The 16,307-nt window shown below is 57.6% G+C and overlaps 1 protein-coding gene across 1 annotated transcript; it reads left to right on the top strand.

The window, feature by feature from the left end:
- The first annotated feature begins 2,127 nt into the window (after positions 1-2,127).
- On the top strand, positions 2,128-11,762 carry ALX3 (ALX homeobox 3). Its single transcript, XM_039841010.1, has 4 exons — positions 2,128-2,486; positions 7,459-7,775; positions 10,560-10,688; positions 11,031-11,762. Exons 1-4 carry the CDS (start codon positions 2,210-2,212, stop codon positions 11,337-11,339), a joined length of 1,032 nt encoding a protein of 343 aa, XP_039696944.1. The 5' UTR covers positions 2,128-2,209; the 3' UTR covers positions 11,340-11,762.
- Positions 11,763-16,307: the final 4,545 nt, after the last annotated feature.

Raw genomic sequence — 16,307 nt, 5'->3', positions numbered from 1 at the left:
GCCTCAGTTCAATTGGTAACACCATCTCAGCATGGAAATTGGTCTGTTCAGAAAGGGAGAGAATGGCAGGAGGAACTTCTGGGCTTAGGAAGGGGTGTGGGTCCCTAGGTCTTTCTGCTCAGCCCAGCCTCTGGCCCAGTCTAGTGTCAGAAGCCTTCCACCAATTCAGTGATATAACCAAGAAATCTGGGCTGCTGTTTCTGGATATCGTCACATAATAATAATCTCTTAATTTAACACAGTTTATCACATCCATCAAAACATAAGTGCCTCTTCAATTTCCTTCATTCACGTGCGTGGCCCATTTTTATGATGAGCCAGAAAGTGTTATCATGTTATCACCTAAGGCAAAACATTTGGCATTTAAGTCAGGCTGCCAGGTTTAAACTGTTGGTGGGGACATTTCTCCTTTGTCATACTTGTATCTTCCACAGCAAGCTACTTGATTCCTTTGTTGAATAGAAGAGGTGTCTTGAATTGACACAACACTTGAAAGGAATACAAAGTCCATAGCCCTATCCCAATAACTATTGAAAAACCTTATGAATGGGCAAAATGATCAATACAAGTTGGTTACCCAGAACTGGGATCCACTGGATCCTGAAGAATAGATCCCTCTGGTGAGGCCAAAGAGGAAACTTAATTCTGAGCGGAGCCTCCCTCTTGGCTGGAAATATCAGCCCCAGGTGCTCACATCTCACTGCCCCAATCTGCAGTCTGTGATTAGGGGCCCTAATGGCCATAATGCCTCCAATGTGGTGTTTAAACCAATAAGGCTTCAGAGAAGTTACGGTATGTTTAATAATGGCTTAATGACTACTTGTGAGATGCAAGGCTTCTGGTTCCTGTTTGGCCTTGATTTATAGCCCTACTCTGGCTGAGGACAGCCAAGAAACCCCCTCTAAGCCCCCAGCGGAAGAGGGAGGTGTTCACACCAGGCCTCTTGGATTCCTTTAAAAATTGAGGATTCAAATGAAATACAAATGATGTTCGACTCCCCATCCCTCTCACTGGTCTCTCGAGGCACTGAAAATAAAAATGGTGTGACCCAGACTTAGGGACTCCTTAACGCACAGAAGTGAGCAGGTTCCTAGGGCCCTCGGGTATTTCTTCCCACATCTTAGGTAAAGTGGGAGTTGCTTCTCTTCTCAGAAATTCTAAGCTACTGCGCTAGTCCTATGCTTCCCTTTGGCTAGAGAGACCCAACTCTTAGGATACGATCCTAGCCTCACCTGCCTGCAAAATGGCAGGCCTGGGGCAGCGGGCCCTGAGGTCTGTGCCGCAGGCAGGCTCCCTTCCGGAGGTCCCCAGGCACTTCCAGGTCAGTTGGCCGCCGAAAGGCATTCAGTCCAGGCCTGTGGTTCAAACGCAGAACTCTACATATTTCTCCACCTGCTCCAAAGACAGCCTCTGCTGTACCCTCTTCAGTCCTGAGCTGCCCCCGTGAGTCTCCCTATCTGCTCGGACCCTGTCTCTGCTTCTGGAACCCACCGAGAATATATAAAAAGGCTCTGAGAATTGACTCGGTCCAACCTCTGCAGAGGCTGGTTCAAGGACCCCGAGCTAACCGCGATAGTGCCCAGCCACCATTCCCAGATCAGAGCTGTTTATTCACAACGCTCCCAAAGACTCCTCTCCCGGAGAGAAACAAGAGATCCCTAAGGGAGGTGTTGTTGCTGGAGGCAACGTTTCCCAACTCTCAGCCAAGAGTTAGGTAAAGTCCTAGCCCTTACCTGCCCCCAGGCTGCTGTCAGAAGACTAGGCCTACAAGTTTGTTTTTTTTGGGGGGAGGGTGGGGAGTGGAGGGAAGGTCTCTACCCGGTCCAACTGCCTCACCCCTCTAGGGGCAAGAGCCTCTAGACTGCATATCAGGACCAAGGGTTCTGCTCTGAGCGAAGGACTCACCAAGTCGGGCAGACAAAAGGGTCTTCCCCTCTCCTCGAACCGCCTCGAAAATGCGGACTGGGGTGAATCAGGGGGCTCCCGGGCTCCGAGGGGTTAACTCGCGCGGGGCCGCACGTGACGTGGATGGTGCCAGCATTAAGTCAGAGGCGCGGCCCCCTCCCCTGTCCCCCGCCCCCCGCGTCGCACGCCGCTCCCGGGGGCTCTGCGCCCCCGCGCCCAGGTCCCTCCCCCTTGGCGGGCGCTCACAGGCCGCGCGGGCAGCGCGAGCCCGGGAGCCCCGGCGGCCTGTGCGCCCCGAGCCGGCATGGACCCCGAGCGCTGCGCGCCTTTCGGCGTGGGGCCCGGGTCCGGCCCCTACGCGGCCACTGGGAACGAGCCTCCGGGCGCCCAGGGAACCCCCGCTGCCGCGCCTCACCTGCACCCCGCACCGCCCCGCGGCCCGCGGCTGACCCGCTTTCCGGCCTGCGGGCCCCTGGAGCCCTACCTCCCAGAGCCGGCCAAGCCGCCCGCCAAGTACCTGCAGGACCTCGGTCCCGCCCCGGCGCTCAACGGCGGCCACTTCTACGAGGGCCCCGAGGAAGGTAAAGCGCAGCCCGACCCGCTCCCCTTCCCTCCCCGGCCCGGCCCGGCCTCCCCGCTTCCCTCTCCCGCTCGTCTATTTCTTAACTTCGTGACCCTCTCACCTCGCGCCCGGCCAGGCTGGGCAAAAGCCGGCGCGGTGCGGGAAGCAGAGCCACGCTTGCCTTCGGCGGCGGGAATGGAAGGTGGGAGGTCGAGAGAGGGTGGAGCGGCGACAGCCCGGGGCCCAGTCGGAGCCTGGAAGGAGAACTCATGTTTGGCCCGAGTGGCGCTGGAGCTGCCACCGACCTAGAACCCCGGACCGGGCCCAAGGCCCAGGAGTCACACTGAGCCCTTGCCCCGATGCGGGGAGATAAACGCGGCTTTTTGTGTGTGTGTGGCGTCTGATGCGGGCCCCAAGGCTGAGCCCGGACCCAAAATGTCCAAGCCGGGCTCCGCTGAGGGCTGAGGCCTCTGCTCCGCAGGCCCAGCTTCTGTGGGGAGGGCGCTGCCTGCGCATTAGGCGCTCGGCAGCGTGGCCACGGCTGGTCCCTCAGTGCCAGGGCCATGCTCAATACGGAATAACTGTGCAGTTATTTCTCAGACTAACCTGGCCTCCCCGTCGTCTTATACGGCGATGGCCACCCTCTCGCCGTCTTGGCTTCCTCTCCCTGGATCCTCACGGCTGGGCCTAAACTCTGGGCGCCTACGGCTCCTGCGCCGGTGCCCCGTGTGCTAAGGCCAGTTGGACCGCGCCATCTCTCGAGATCGCGCCTGAACCCCCGGGGCTTGGCAGGCAGGTACTCAGCCCTGCCGGCGCCAACTGCACGGGCGCTAACCTGTAGGAGTCTCGGCGCCCGAGCTGCCACGTCCCGCAGCTTAGGCCCAGAGCTGGGTCCTCCGAGATCGACCCAACCCGCTGACGCCTCGGGGGCCTCCACGGAGTGTCCAGGCAGCTCCAGCCTTCGCCCTGCCGGCGGTGGGAATGTGTAAGGGAGGGCAGGAGGTGTGTGGGGGTCAGCGGAGGAAATGAGCGAGGCCGCAGAGCTTCGTGTCTGTGCCCTTTGAAAGAGGCACTCCTGATAAAAACCACAGTTGGGACTTAATGAGAAGCAGTTGGCCTGGCTCCTCTGATCCCAGCCAGAGGCGGCGGTCGCGCAGCGCCGACAGCACCACCGGGGACAGGTACGGGGCCTGGCTGGGCGCGCGGCGTCGGGCAGGACCCAGCCCGCGCGCGGGCCGCGTTCCTGCTGCGCGCGCCTGATCCCGCGCGGACGGCGAGGCGCCGGGACCCGCCCGCGCTGGGCGCACTGCGGACAGCGCTAGGGCCGAACTAGCGGCGCGAGGAATCCAGCGACGGCGAGGGGGTCAACAACGAAATGCGCGGAAAGAGAACTAAAGAGCGCACGCAACGACCAAAAAGAGGGAAGGGGACATCGAACAAAGCGACGGAGGAGAGGGAGCGAGAACGAGAGGTACAGGCAGTCGGCGAGCCGGGCAGAACGGAAGGGGATAAATGAGGAACGAACAAAACAAAGGAAAAAAAGAAAAGCAAGCGGAGATCGAACGAAGCGGGTAGCTTGAGAAGGGAAAGGACGAAGAGAGCAGGAGCAGACAGAACGAAAGGCTCGAAGGGACAGCTCGAAAGAGCAGAGGAAAAGCAAAAGGAAGACGAGTGGGAGAAGAAAGTGAACGATTCAAGCGGAGCGGAGGACGGGCCGAACGAAAAGGAGACGCGGCGGGCGAGAGCGGCACCTGGGGCGAGGCCCGGCCGCCGCCCGCCTCCCCGGTGCCCAGCGCGAGACTCGGTGCGCGGGCAGGCGCGCGGCCAGCGTCCCTGTGGCGGAGCGCACTGCGGCGGAGGGACGGCCCGGGTCTCCTGCTGGGACGTGGCGGGCAAAGAGGGCACCCGCATTTTCCCCCCGGCTTTTAAAATAACGGGCTCGGAGCGTTTCCAGTTTAGACCAGTGAGCGCGCAGCTGCGCCCCATCTGCCGCACGATTTTGGCCGCAGCCGGGCATTTGCGCGCCCCGGAGCCTGGTGCACCGCGCTCCTCTCCCGTCCTTGGCCGAGAGCGCGCAGTCCTGCTCTGGACCCCGCGGCGTCCAGGTGGTGCCAGGCGCCCTCGTGCCCTCTGCGCGTGGCTGCTCAGAGGGCCGGAGAGGTGCCCGGCCGGCTTTCCTGATCTGCCTGGGGCCGCGCAATCTGTCCCCTCGCTTAGCTCCCTGACCTCAGAAAGCGCCCGCAACCATGCAGGCCCTGAGCCGGGTTAACCGTGAGGGTCTGGCTTCCCGCTGGACCGCGGACCTCGAGAAGAGTTCCAGGTCATCTTTCCCCGGCCGAAGCCTCTAGACCAAGGCTGGGAAGCTGTAGGAAGAGCACCAGGCCCCGCTGGGCCCTACACACAGCGTCTGTGTCTACGCCAGGGAGCCTAGGCCTCAGAGAGCTCTGCCGGTCGCTTGGGAAACGGCGCCGCCGCGGAGCTAGGCTGCAGGGAAAGCTCAAAGCGGGCCGGTTGGTCCTGCGGCCTAATGGACGCCACCCGTGGGGGCAATGGGGCTCTGGGTAGGCGGCTCAAGCGGTGCCGCTCCCGAGCCGCCGGGCCTGCGAGGCGGCCAGCCGCTGGGGTTGGGGAGCAGACGAGCGTGAGAGGCGGGTCAAGGGCAGGGCTCCGTTGCCGCCTCAGAGATCTTAGTCCTGGCTCCTGTCTCCCAGGAAGGACAGACTGCTGCTCTGATTGTGTAGGCCGTGGACACCCCGGTGCTGAGCCCCAAGCTCCCAGTCTCCCACATGAGCACTCCCCCTTAACCGCCCAGTTTCCCCACAAGATGCGAGTGATTCCTGTACACTGCCTGTACACACCTTGACTGTTCTCCCTGGGCCTCACAGCGCATTCTTCCCTTACAAGCTCTGATTCAAAGTGCTCACTTCCGGAGCTGCTCTGCCTTGCCTCGATTGCTGTGCTCTATTTATCTCACCGCCATCTCTTTTCTGGGCATCGCTCCTCAGGAGGCTGCTTAGTGTTCTTTGAGGTGTACCCCCCTGTCCCCTCAAAAAGGGAGAATGCCAACTTCCCCTAGAGTCTGCCCAGCAGACGAGAAGGTTTCAGGGCAATGCCACTGAGAAGGGAGAAGTCCCCTACACGCTGAGGGCTGTAGAATGGGCGGGCATGGGGGTCCGGAAGCCCCCAGGCTCGGCGCTTTTGGCGATAGCTATTCTGAGAAGTCCCACTGCGTTCATCCCTGACTTTGGCAGCTGGGTGGCTCAAAATCAGGAAGGCAAGTATTAGAATCCCAGATCTGGTCATTTCCTCTGGGCAGATCCTACTGGGACAAACACTGAGGGGCCAAGAGGCAGAAGAGCAAGCCCCAGAGCTTTGGGGAGCCCTCTGCAGTGATGTCAGTGCTCCCCTGGCCCTCATCCCTGAGTCACTCATCCTTTTCCCCCAGACGCCAAGACCCCTCCCTCTCAGGCCTGCTATGTGTGGGGTGTCCCCTGTAAGTCTCCCAGTCTCCCTGACCACTGTTAATTATTTGGTTCAACTTCCATGAGCCCTCTTTCCTAAGTTCCTACCAAATAGAATTACCCTAGAACAATAACAAAAAACAAAAAACAAAAAAACAAACATGTTGGGTGAGAACGGAAGCCAAGCGCTGGAGCATTTGCTCCCTTATGCTCCACCTGAGTTGGGAAGGAAACCTGGGGCCTGGGCTGTTGCTGTTCATGGCAGAGGACAGGCCCACCTGACTCCCGGGCCTCCAGGGTACACAGTGTGCTGCTTATTTCACTGCCTGGGTGGTCCTGGGAGAGGTCCCTGACCACCTTCCAGCTGGGGGAGCACCTTGCCCAATTTGTCCTCTACGATGCAGACTGGACTTATCAGATCTGGAAACCCAGAAGCCCATTTCTCGGATCCCATCCTCTCCCAAGGACAGCTGGGATTCTGATACCAAGTCCCAGGGAAGAAGCTGCCTCTTGGTACCAGCCCACCGGGCCTCCTGGGGGCCAGCCCCCACTGGGGCTGGGCCCAGGGCCAGGGAAGGAGCTGAGTGAGTCCGTGGGGTGTCTTTGTGGCGCAGCTCCTGCCATCCCAGCAGACTGTTGTTGCAGGGAGATTTCATGGCGACTCCGCTGGGGGTCCTCGCCTGGGGGAGAGGGCGGGGCATTTGGGATGACCTATTTTTCACCATGCCCTGGTCTCAGCAGGGCTCCACAAAGCTTCCTGAGTGAGGGTTAGCACTTCCGAAGGGGGCTGCTGAGAGCTGCTCCCAATCTGCAGTCAGGTCCCCGCTGCTTGTCCGAAGCTCCTGAGGCGGGAGGGGACAGACGACTGTGAGAATGGTGGGCTGAGGGCTGAGCCTGCCTCCTGTCCCTCTATTGCTGGGGCTTAAGTCCTTGCCCAAACATCACAATTTGGGAGGAATGAAACAATCCCCCCCGGAAGCTTCTTTGCCCCATCTTGCCCTTCATACCCAAGGGCTGGGAGATTTGACGTAGCCTTGAGATTTGGGGTCCAGAGAATGAGGCACAGCCAGACCTGTCAGCATCTGTGTCATGGGCATGAGGACACGGGAACCGAGGCCTGCAGAGTCAGGGACAAGGAGGCACTTCCTGGCAGGGGTGGGGAGATGTCAACCACCCCATCCTCACCACCTCTTCCCTCCCTACGCCCTGCTACAGCGTCAGTCCTGGCACCTCCACGCCCTGTGGGATGCACCACCACAGAGCGCTTCCCCGAAATGAACCCCCTCTGGCCCCAGCAGATCCGCCCAGACCACAGACGACAAGGTTCCCCTGGGCCCCCTCCCCAGCTGGAGGCGCAGCAGGCAGGCCTCCTAATGCCAGGCTCCCGTGGAGGGTGGCTGCTGGGAGGAAGGAAAGAAAAAGGAAGGGGGAGGCGGGGTCTGAAGCGTCAATGTTCTCCCCCCTCCCTCTATTCCACCCACAAAACCCCCTGGTTGGGTTTCCATCCTCCTTTTTGTGTTTCCATTGCAGCTGAGGAGAAGGCCTCCAAAGCTGCCAGCTTCCCCCGGCTGCCCTTGGACTGCCAAGGGGGCCCCAGAGACGGGCCCTCTAACTTACAAGGCTCCCCAGGACCTTGCCTGGCCAGGCTGCGTGTCCCCCTGTCCCCGGGACTCCCCGATTCCATGGAGTTGGTCAAGAACAAGAGCAAGAAGCGCCGTAACCGCACGACCTTCAGCACATTCCAGCTGGAGGAGCTGGAGAAAGTCTTTCAGAAAACCCACTACCCTGACGTGTATGCCCGGGAGCAGCTGGCTCTGCGCACGGACCTAACCGAGGCCCGGGTACAGGTGAGGGCGCCCCGGGCGCAGGGCTCTCCAGCTGCCCCGACCACCCAGACCTTTGGCCCGGCCATGGAGGGGCTGGGAGAGGTGCGTGCTAGCGCCATACAGAGCACCTCTCCCAGATGCCTTTCTGTCCCCAACCTGCCCCTCCTGGGCTCCTCAGCAGCCACAGGTTTGCAGCCCAAGTCGAGGCTTGTGCATGGGTGCGGGTGGGGGTGATGGCCTCTGGGAGTCAAAAGACCCGCGTGGGAGTCCAAGCTCTGCCACTCACTAGCTGACCAGGTGATTTGGGGCATGTCATTGAATCTCTCAGTCTCAGTTTCCCAATTTAGGAAGAGAGAATGAGAGTAGCACCTGCTTAAGGAGAAGCTTTGTGGAGTACAGATGAGACAGCGTTTGGAAGTGCTGAATGCATGTCAGGGCTGCTCCTGAGGTGGCTGCTCAGAATGGGAGGGTCCCCACTGGAGGAGGGAGGGTCTCAGGCTCAGTGATCTTCAAAGCCACCCTGAGCCAGCAAACTTCAGTTCTGCCAACTTCCAGGCCTTGGCAGGGAGAGCCTGGCTGGCCAGGAGCCCCTCCCCACCCAGCGGACCCTCCCCAGCAGAGATCATGCCCCAGGCTTCTGGACGGGGCTGTGGCCAGCGTCATGAAGGGGATGGAGGGGTGCTGAGAACAGGAGAGAGAGAAGGATAGGAAAGTCCATATCCATGAGATGTTGGACGTGAGAAAGAACTTGAAGGTGGCAAGCAGCGGGTGGGATGGGAAAGGCTTCGGTAGGAGTTTGGCCCCAGGGGAAGATGGCGGTTGTTGCCTTGCTGTGACCGGCTTGATCCGCATTTCCTGATGCCACTGAGCAGGAGGCCCTGGGTTGAGGAGACTGGTAGGGGCAGAGCTCGTGCTGTCACACCCTGTGTAGGGCCTCTCCAGAGACTGCGAGGGCACTGGGACAGGGCCAGCTTTGGTAAAATATGGGGACCAGCAGGCCAGTCTCTAAGGAGGCCGGCTGCCATCTAGCAGAAATAGCCCTGCAGCCAGATTCCACATAGGACTGGAGAGGCTCGGCTGCTCCTCTTCTCTGCTAGGTCCTCCTGTTCCCAGGTTGCACCCAAAACACACTTCTAGGACTGTCCCCAGGGTTCCCCAGGGCCCGGGGCCATCAGGGTGAGATAGCCAGCTTCACGACAAGCTAGTTACATAAACCACGGAAGTCTAAGACAGCAAGTCTCTAGAGGCCTCGGCGAGCCTCTGGGTGGGATCTGACTGCTATGCCTATGTTCTGGGAAGTGGCCCACACTCCCTTGCTCCTCCCCAAGGCCTTTTCAACCCTAGAATGGCACGGGGCGGGGGGGAGCCACAAGGACCCCAGACCTAGTCCAGAAGCTTCCCTGATGATTGAGGCTCTAGAGTAAGGATATTTTCTCTGACAGGAGCATGACACCCACCCAAAGGCCCTGCCCTGTGGAGAGGAATAATAATGCCACACATGGAACAATGCAGAGGGGCGGTCCAGAGTGTACTTGGAGGCCTGCGGTGGGGACTCTAGGAGAATGGGTGGTGACAGGGAAGAATTCTCAGTAAAGCGATCAGCTTCACTGACCTGAGCTTGCCCCAGGTCTGCTGTGGGGTAGGGGTGTGTCCAGCTTCTTAACTCAGGGCCTTACCTGCCTGTCTCCATGAGTAGGAACGACCATGGGGGAGTGTGAGGGGCTGGGGTAGGGTTACTTTTACACACGCACATACACACACATACTTTTTCTGTTGTGGCTCCCAGCTAGATCCCTGGAAAGCAAAGTGATAATTTGCTTTGGTTCGGTTTTGATATTGCCAGTGTCTAGCCCAGAGCCTGACACGTAAATGCTTATCGAATGCTAGACGTGCAAGCACATGCACCAGCATTCATAAATGCAAAAGTCCTAGGGCATTCACCCAAAGACAAATCTGTCACAGCTATGTACGTGCTGTGCACAGCACACAATATGCCACCCCCAGCTGCCTGGAGCTCACAAATGAATGGGGGAGAGAGACTCCAAAACACGGTGGTCGTAGGTTGCGGTGAGTATAACGAGAGATGCTTGTGTTATCATGGAGTCCGGTGGAGGGCGCCCGGTTCAGGCGTGTGGGGGTTCGCAGCGGGTGGTAGCATAGGCAGGGAAAACCTGGGCAAAGGCAGGGAGGAGCGAGGTAGCAGAGTATTTCAAAGGTCAGCTGGGGTAGAGGCAGCTAGAAAGAGTCAAGTGTTGCCTGGCAGGAGGTGAAGCCTGTAGAGAGCGACAGGGCCCACGGGCTTTGTTGTAAAGCTGGGCTCTGAGCTGAGGTTTCCAGGAAGCCGCTGAGGGTTTAAGCAGGACAGGGACCTAAACAGAAATATCTAAGATTCCTCAGATGCCATGAGGGGTAGCTTGGAAAAGGAGATGAGGCAGGGGGCTAGAAACCCAACATACGCACTGCTCACCCAAAGAAGTGCCCAGGGCCTCTGAGGTCACGGGTCCCCGTGACACCCTTACCAGACACAGCCAGGCTGGAAAACCAGAGAGTTCCTTAGCCTGAGGAGTGTGTAGAGGGGGTGGCATATGGGACTAATAAGTCTACTCTGGGCTCAGGCCTCTCCTAGGCCCCATCGCAGACTTCCCTGGCCCTGGGAACGATGTGGATTTACAAGCTCCTGCAGCTGAAGACTCCAGATCCTCCAGCCTGGAGCCAGCTCCCCACCCAGCAGCACACAACTCCCCAGCGGGCTCCACTCCTCAGGGTGGCTTTATCACACCCTCAACCTCTCCCTTCTGCTCCCAGGTCTGGTTCCAGAACCGCAGGGCCAAGTGGCGGAAGCGGGAGCGTTATGGGAAGATCCAGGAGGGGCGGAACCCCTTCACATCTGCCTATGACATCTCCGTGCTGCCCCGAACAGACAGCCACCCCCAGGTGAGATCCCCGCTGAGTCTGGGCCTGACCAAGTCCCAGGCGTCAATAGTTAGAGTGTGAGCTCTGGCCTGTGGGAGACCTGGAGCAGCCCTGGGTCCTGTGGGACAGTGGGCAAGTCGCTTCTCTGCTCAGAGGTGCTCTTACCTGTCTCCTCAATGATGCCGGCAGAAGAGCCGGCACAAAGGAATCACTGAGGAAAATTTCATTTTGAGAAGCAGTGGCAGAGGCCTCCGGGGATGCCACTACGTGTACTGGGGGTGGGAGGGTGAAGAGAGAGCCCCTAGGTAGGGAGGCAGCACCTGGGGCTGCTGATTCATAGGCCTGCTTTCTCTCTCTTTTCAGCTGCAGAACTCCCTGTGGCCCAGTCCAGGGTCCGGGAGCCCCACCAGCCCCTGCCTTGTGTCTCCAGAGGGCATCCCCTCCCCGTGCATGTCTCCATACTCCCATCCGCATGGGAATGTGGCTGGCTTCATGGGGGTTCCAGCCTCCCCCGGAGCCCACCCCGGCATCTACTCCATCCACAGCTTTTCCCCTGCCCTGGGGGGCCACAGCTTCGAGCCCTCCCCGGACGGCAACTATAAGTCTCCAAGTCTAGTCTCGCTCAGGGTGAAGCCCAAGGAGCCACCCAGCCTGCTGAACTGGACCACGTGATCAGACGTGTGGACAGGCAGACTAAGCTGCCACCCCTTTCCTGTTCCCGGCTGTTCCCACCCCACCCCAGCCTGAATACCAGAGAAGACATACCTCTGCTCCAAGCCCCAGATGATTCCCAGAGGCCTGGGCAGAGCAGCCGGGATCCTCAGCCTCCTGCTGAGTCTTTTCTCTTAGAATAAGGCAGGGATGCTCAGGAGAAAGGGGGCTTCAAAATGGGTAGGACTCTTCCTACCACCCACTGGGTCCTCTCACCCAAACGCTGGGCTGGAGGAAGACACTGCCCTGCTTCCTTCGGACTTCATCCAAGTTTCACTGTCATCCCAGTGAAGTGGCTCTTCATTCATGGAACCCAGGGAAATAGCTGAAGTGGCTCCTCATTCATGGAACCCAGGGAAATAGGAGGAAGACAACACAGGGTGAACCAGGGGGAGCAACTTGTGACTTCGGGGAAATCAGTCTTATACAATGCGGGGCAGCCTCACTTCCCCCTCCCACCACCAGGGGGCGTGTGCCCAGCATCAGAGCTGACGGGCCTGGAAGCTGGAGGTCAGTGTAAAAGGTGCCCAGGCTCCCCTGCTCGTCATCCTTTACTTCTCCCCTGCGCCCCACCCAACATGCTATGGAGTCTCTCCCACCTTCAACAGGGCAGAAATTCCACCAGAAACCACCAAATATTTGGATTCTCTTCCATGGGATCAGGCCAGAGCTATGCTGTAGAAACAGTAGGCTCCCTGGTTTGCTCATTGGGTGCTGGTAAGAATAAACCAGATTTCCACAGACTCTGAGCCCCTGAGATCCCAAGCCCCACTTTTGTAAAGATGCTTTTGTAAAAAAAAAAAAAAAAAAGTTTGCTGCCCAGCATAATAAAGGTGGCAGGCAGTACTTTGCAGATCTGGTGATTGCATACCCTCAGGGTTTGGCCAGTCTGCGCCCAGGGTCCAGGCTGGGCCAGGCGCTCCAGAGGGGCCAGCCGGGATCTTGAAGGCTAGAGGAAGGTGGGCCTGCAGCAGAGTCCTCAAGCCTGACGCATGCCATGCTTCCTGTCACCCATCCAGGATCTCTGTGGCTTTGGTTGGCGTGGGAGGCAGGGAGGAGAGCCCAGCTCCAGGACGGCCGGGCTCATTTGGAAGGGAAAATTGGGAGATGGAGAGGGGAGTGAGAGAGCTGAGATAAGCGTGTGGCTGAACGGACAGTGGGCTGGTATGGCAGGCCAGGGAGCCCGCTGAAGGCTCTGAGCTCCCCTGGGCTGGGACCCCAGAGCTGTGGGGGTGGAGCAGCTCCCTTCTCCCAGACGCCCCAGGAGCATGTCTGAGCTGTGGGGCAGAGATGAAAGCCAGGACTCTCCCGTGGTTTCGGAGTATTACCCACTCTATCCTTCATCCCCGCTTTCTGCCTTATCTCCAGCCCCGGAAGGCAGGAGAAAAGCAGCCCTGGCCCACCCACCCTCCCAGCAGATACCATCACGTTACGCAGAGGAGCTCAGCCTCGGCTAGCAGCCCAGCCATCCCCACCCTGTGCCTCCTCTTCCGGGTGCAGAGAAAGCCAAGCACAGACACCAGTGCTGAGTTTACTCCCAGAGGGGAACGAGTCCCCCGCCAGATTGGATCTTCCCACCAAGACAGTCAGTGTGACTAGGCTCAGGCATTCCCCCGGAGGAAACCAGTGCCCTCTTCATTCAGGTGGTTTCTTTCCTCTCAGTACTGATGCTGGCTCTGAGGTCCAGGTGAGCCCTATGTCTGTCAGGAAGGGAAGAGTCTGAGTGGGAGGGAGAGGCAGCCCCAGCCCCTCTGATGAACAGAACCAGCTCCACCCAGCTTGTCAGTGATGAACTAGGACACAAACCCATGTCTCTACGGCCACAGCTAAGACCACTGCACTGGAGGTTTGTTCACAGAGGAGAAGCCAGCAAAATTTTGGACTTTCTGTCCCATGAAGTCAGAGAGATGCAGAGAAAGAGAGCAGTTTGTTCTACAAAGATTGAATGAGCGCCCACTCTGTGCCAGGCATTGTGCTGGGTGCCAGAGATAGCGCAATGGTCAACAAAAACATGACTCCCTCTCTCACGGCCCAGAAACAGATGGAGAGAAGGAGGAGGAAAAGGATCTGGGAAAGCAACGGAAGCAGAAGTAGGGAAGAGACAGACGAGAAGAAAAAGTTGAGCTAGAGATCACTGCAGCCAGAGTGGGAGACGGGCAGAGGCCAGGAGGGGCCCCCGTGGGGGAGGGGAGCCTGGTGGGGGAGGGCACAGGGAGGCCGGAGACCAGCTACTGGCTCCCATCCAGGGGCATCTGCCCACAGCTCATATTTTTCTGTCCAGTGACAGCTAAATGAAGGGAAAGCTAACTTTACAACTGACTGCTTCACACATAATGAATATGAATGGGCATCCCGGAGCCTGTTCCCTGGGATTATCTGTGAGCTGACGGGTTCTCCCACTGACTGGGCCATCCCGGCCGGCCTGTCCCCTGGCTGGGACACAGGCGGCCCTTCCACCTGCTTCCCATTAGCCATCCTCCCATCCCCCACTCCTCCATACCCTAGGCGTCTCAGGGCCAAGACACAGCCTCCAAGTCTCCGGATGCCCCTGCCCCCAGGCTCACTGTGTTTTCCCAAGGCCAGGCTGGGACTCTGGTCACCCCTTCTGGAAAAGGAGAAGTGGCCCCTCTGGAATCTCAACTTTAAGAGCTGCTAGGCTCAATCTCTCTTTGCTAAGGCTCTTCACTGCCCCAAAGAGGCCCACCCAGAGAAGCCCTGCATCTTGGTCCTGGCAGGGGAACAGACGACAGGCCCAGCATGAAGGGCCCAAGCCAGCAGGCCCTTCAATCCAGGCTTCTAGTCTCGGTCCAGCATCGGGAAATGCTTCTCATTAGAGGCATTCGATCTTCCTTCTCCACCTCCCCCGATCATTTACACATCAACCTGAATTACAGCACTGAAGTGCAGACCCTCTGCAGCCCCAGACAGAAACAGTGCTCAACATCACCAGGAACCAGCACTTCCTGTATCAGGCAGAGGGAGGACATACCTCATCCCTGCCCCAGCCTCTGCCACAGGCTCATCCTGGCCATTTTCACCAGGCAGACAATGAGCACAAAGCATCTGTTCTAGGAGCCCTTGTTCCTGATGCTGGGGCCCCTCCCTACTCACTGACTGCAGGCTCCCCTCATCCAGTCTCTTCTCCAGTAGGAGAGCACTAGCTGGGACCAGTGGGACCTGTGTGGCCCTACAGATGCCTGTCTCTGAACCTTCCATATTCGTGCTCTTACTTGCTTTTATGGCTCTCCATCAACTGCAAGCTCATCAAGAAAAGTGAGAGTGGCATTCTATTCACCTGGACACCCAAGCCATCTAGAATGGGACCTGACCCAGAACAGGCCTTCAATGGTGGGGTCGAGAGGCTTCCATATTCAGTGCAGTGACCTAAAGATGAGCGATGTAAGAAGGCCCACGACAGCGTTCTGGTCCTTACAGGTCTCTGATTTTCAGGAGACACAGGCAATGGATGCAAATTCATAGGTTAGAGCTGGAAGGACCATTAGCAATACTAAGAAATGCTAATAAATATTAATGCCAGTTATTTATTAGTTGTGTTGTTTTCTTGTCAGCCAGGTATGTAGGTTCATTAACCACTATCTTATTCGGGCCTCCCAACCACCTTGCTGTTATTAAACCAATTTTTACAGGAGTCAACAACTGAGGCTTAGAGCTTGATGAGCTCAAGGTCCCTCCATGAGTCAATTTCACAACCCAGACTGAACGTCAAGGCTCTCTCACTCCCAAATGGGGCTTGTTTTATAGTCAGCAGCCTGAGGCTAACATGCCAAATGCCAAATGAATGGCACAGCTACTGCTTCTCTGAGTAGTCAGTTCAGAGGACAGACAGGAAGCTAGCCTAACAGAGATGGCAGAAGCTGCCATACCCAAGTCTTCTGGGATCTGGGAGAGACATTGAGGCTTGGGCAGAAAAGGGGAAAAAAGGTAGCAGTGACAGCCCCCAAGTTACCTTGAGGCGGGGGACACATTTGGGGCACACCAGAGACCAGGCCAAGGCCAAGCTTGGTTGGCCAGTTAGGGCCTAAAGCAGCTGACATTTGCCAAGAATCTTCTTGCCAGGGACCATGCTTGAGCAAACACTAAGCACTGACTAGGGTGAAGAAATGAGCAAATGAGTGCTCTGGTGGTTAAGTGCTGGGAATAACAATGATTAATAGAGAAAGGGTGTGGGGGCAGAGGAATGCACACACATTGCAAACAGAGACCTTGGTTTGCATCTGGGCTCTGGCTCTTGTTATTCTGTGACCTTGGGCAAGTTCTTTACCCTTTCTATGCCAGTTTCTCATCTACAAAATAAGCACTGTAGTAACACTACCTTTGAGGTTATTATAAACAATAAATAAAGTGCTTAGAACAGTGGCTGGCGCATAGTAAACACTCCACAACTGCCAGTTGCTGGCTACTGTGTGGAAAATGAGCTTTCTGGAAGCATCAATACTGGCCCTGTTGCCTGTTCGGCACCCAGTAAATGGTAACTCTTTTGATTAACAAGGGACAGTTCCCATGCTGAGAATGATAAAGCCACGAGGTAACCCACCCCTCAGTGGACTGAAGGGCCCTGAGCCTGGTTGGCAATAATCAACATTTTATGTAACTCAACCTTCTACAACGAGCCTTCATGTGCCCTGCCCATCTTATTACCCAGACGAGATAGAAAGCCACAGAGATTGGGTGGCCATTTGCTCCAAAGGATATTTCTGTACAAAGGCCTGGGTTCAAACGGCTAATCTGCCACTGGCACACTGTGACTGCCCCTCGGCCTAGGAGATTCCCTGCCCAGGCTCTGTGGCCCTTGGAGCTTTGAGAATTTGGAGCTATGTGGGGTTTTTTGTTTTTGTTGTTTTTACACAGATTTATAGGTAGATATTTTCAAACCTTTACAGACCAAGAAGAAAAATGGCACCTCTGGTT

The sequence above is a fragment of the Pteropus medius genome, unplaced genomic scaffold (assembly GCF_902729225.1).
Source record: "Pteropus medius unplaced genomic scaffold, Ma_sr-lr_union100, whole genome shotgun sequence".
NCBI classification, from domain to species: domain Eukaryota; kingdom Metazoa; phylum Chordata; class Mammalia; order Chiroptera; family Pteropodidae; genus Pteropus; species Pteropus medius.
The sequence above is the reverse complement of the archived record's forward strand: the minus strand, read 5'-3'. Positions and strand labels throughout refer to the sequence as shown.

Excerpts from the sequence above, each read along its gene's own strand:
- ALX3 (XM_039841010.1), top strand. The coding sequence starts at position 2,210 with ATGGACCCCGAGCGCTGCGCGCCTTTCGGCGTGGGGCCCGGGTCCGGC. Across the intron at positions 7,776-10,559 it reads TAACCGAGGCCCGGGTACAG|GTCTGGTTCCAGAACCGCAG; the intron begins GTGAGGGCGCCC and ends TTCTGCTCCCAG. Across the intron at positions 10,689-11,030 it reads GAACAGACAGCCACCCCCAG|CTGCAGAACTCCCTGTGGCC; the intron begins GTGAGATCCCCG and ends CTCTCTTTTCAG.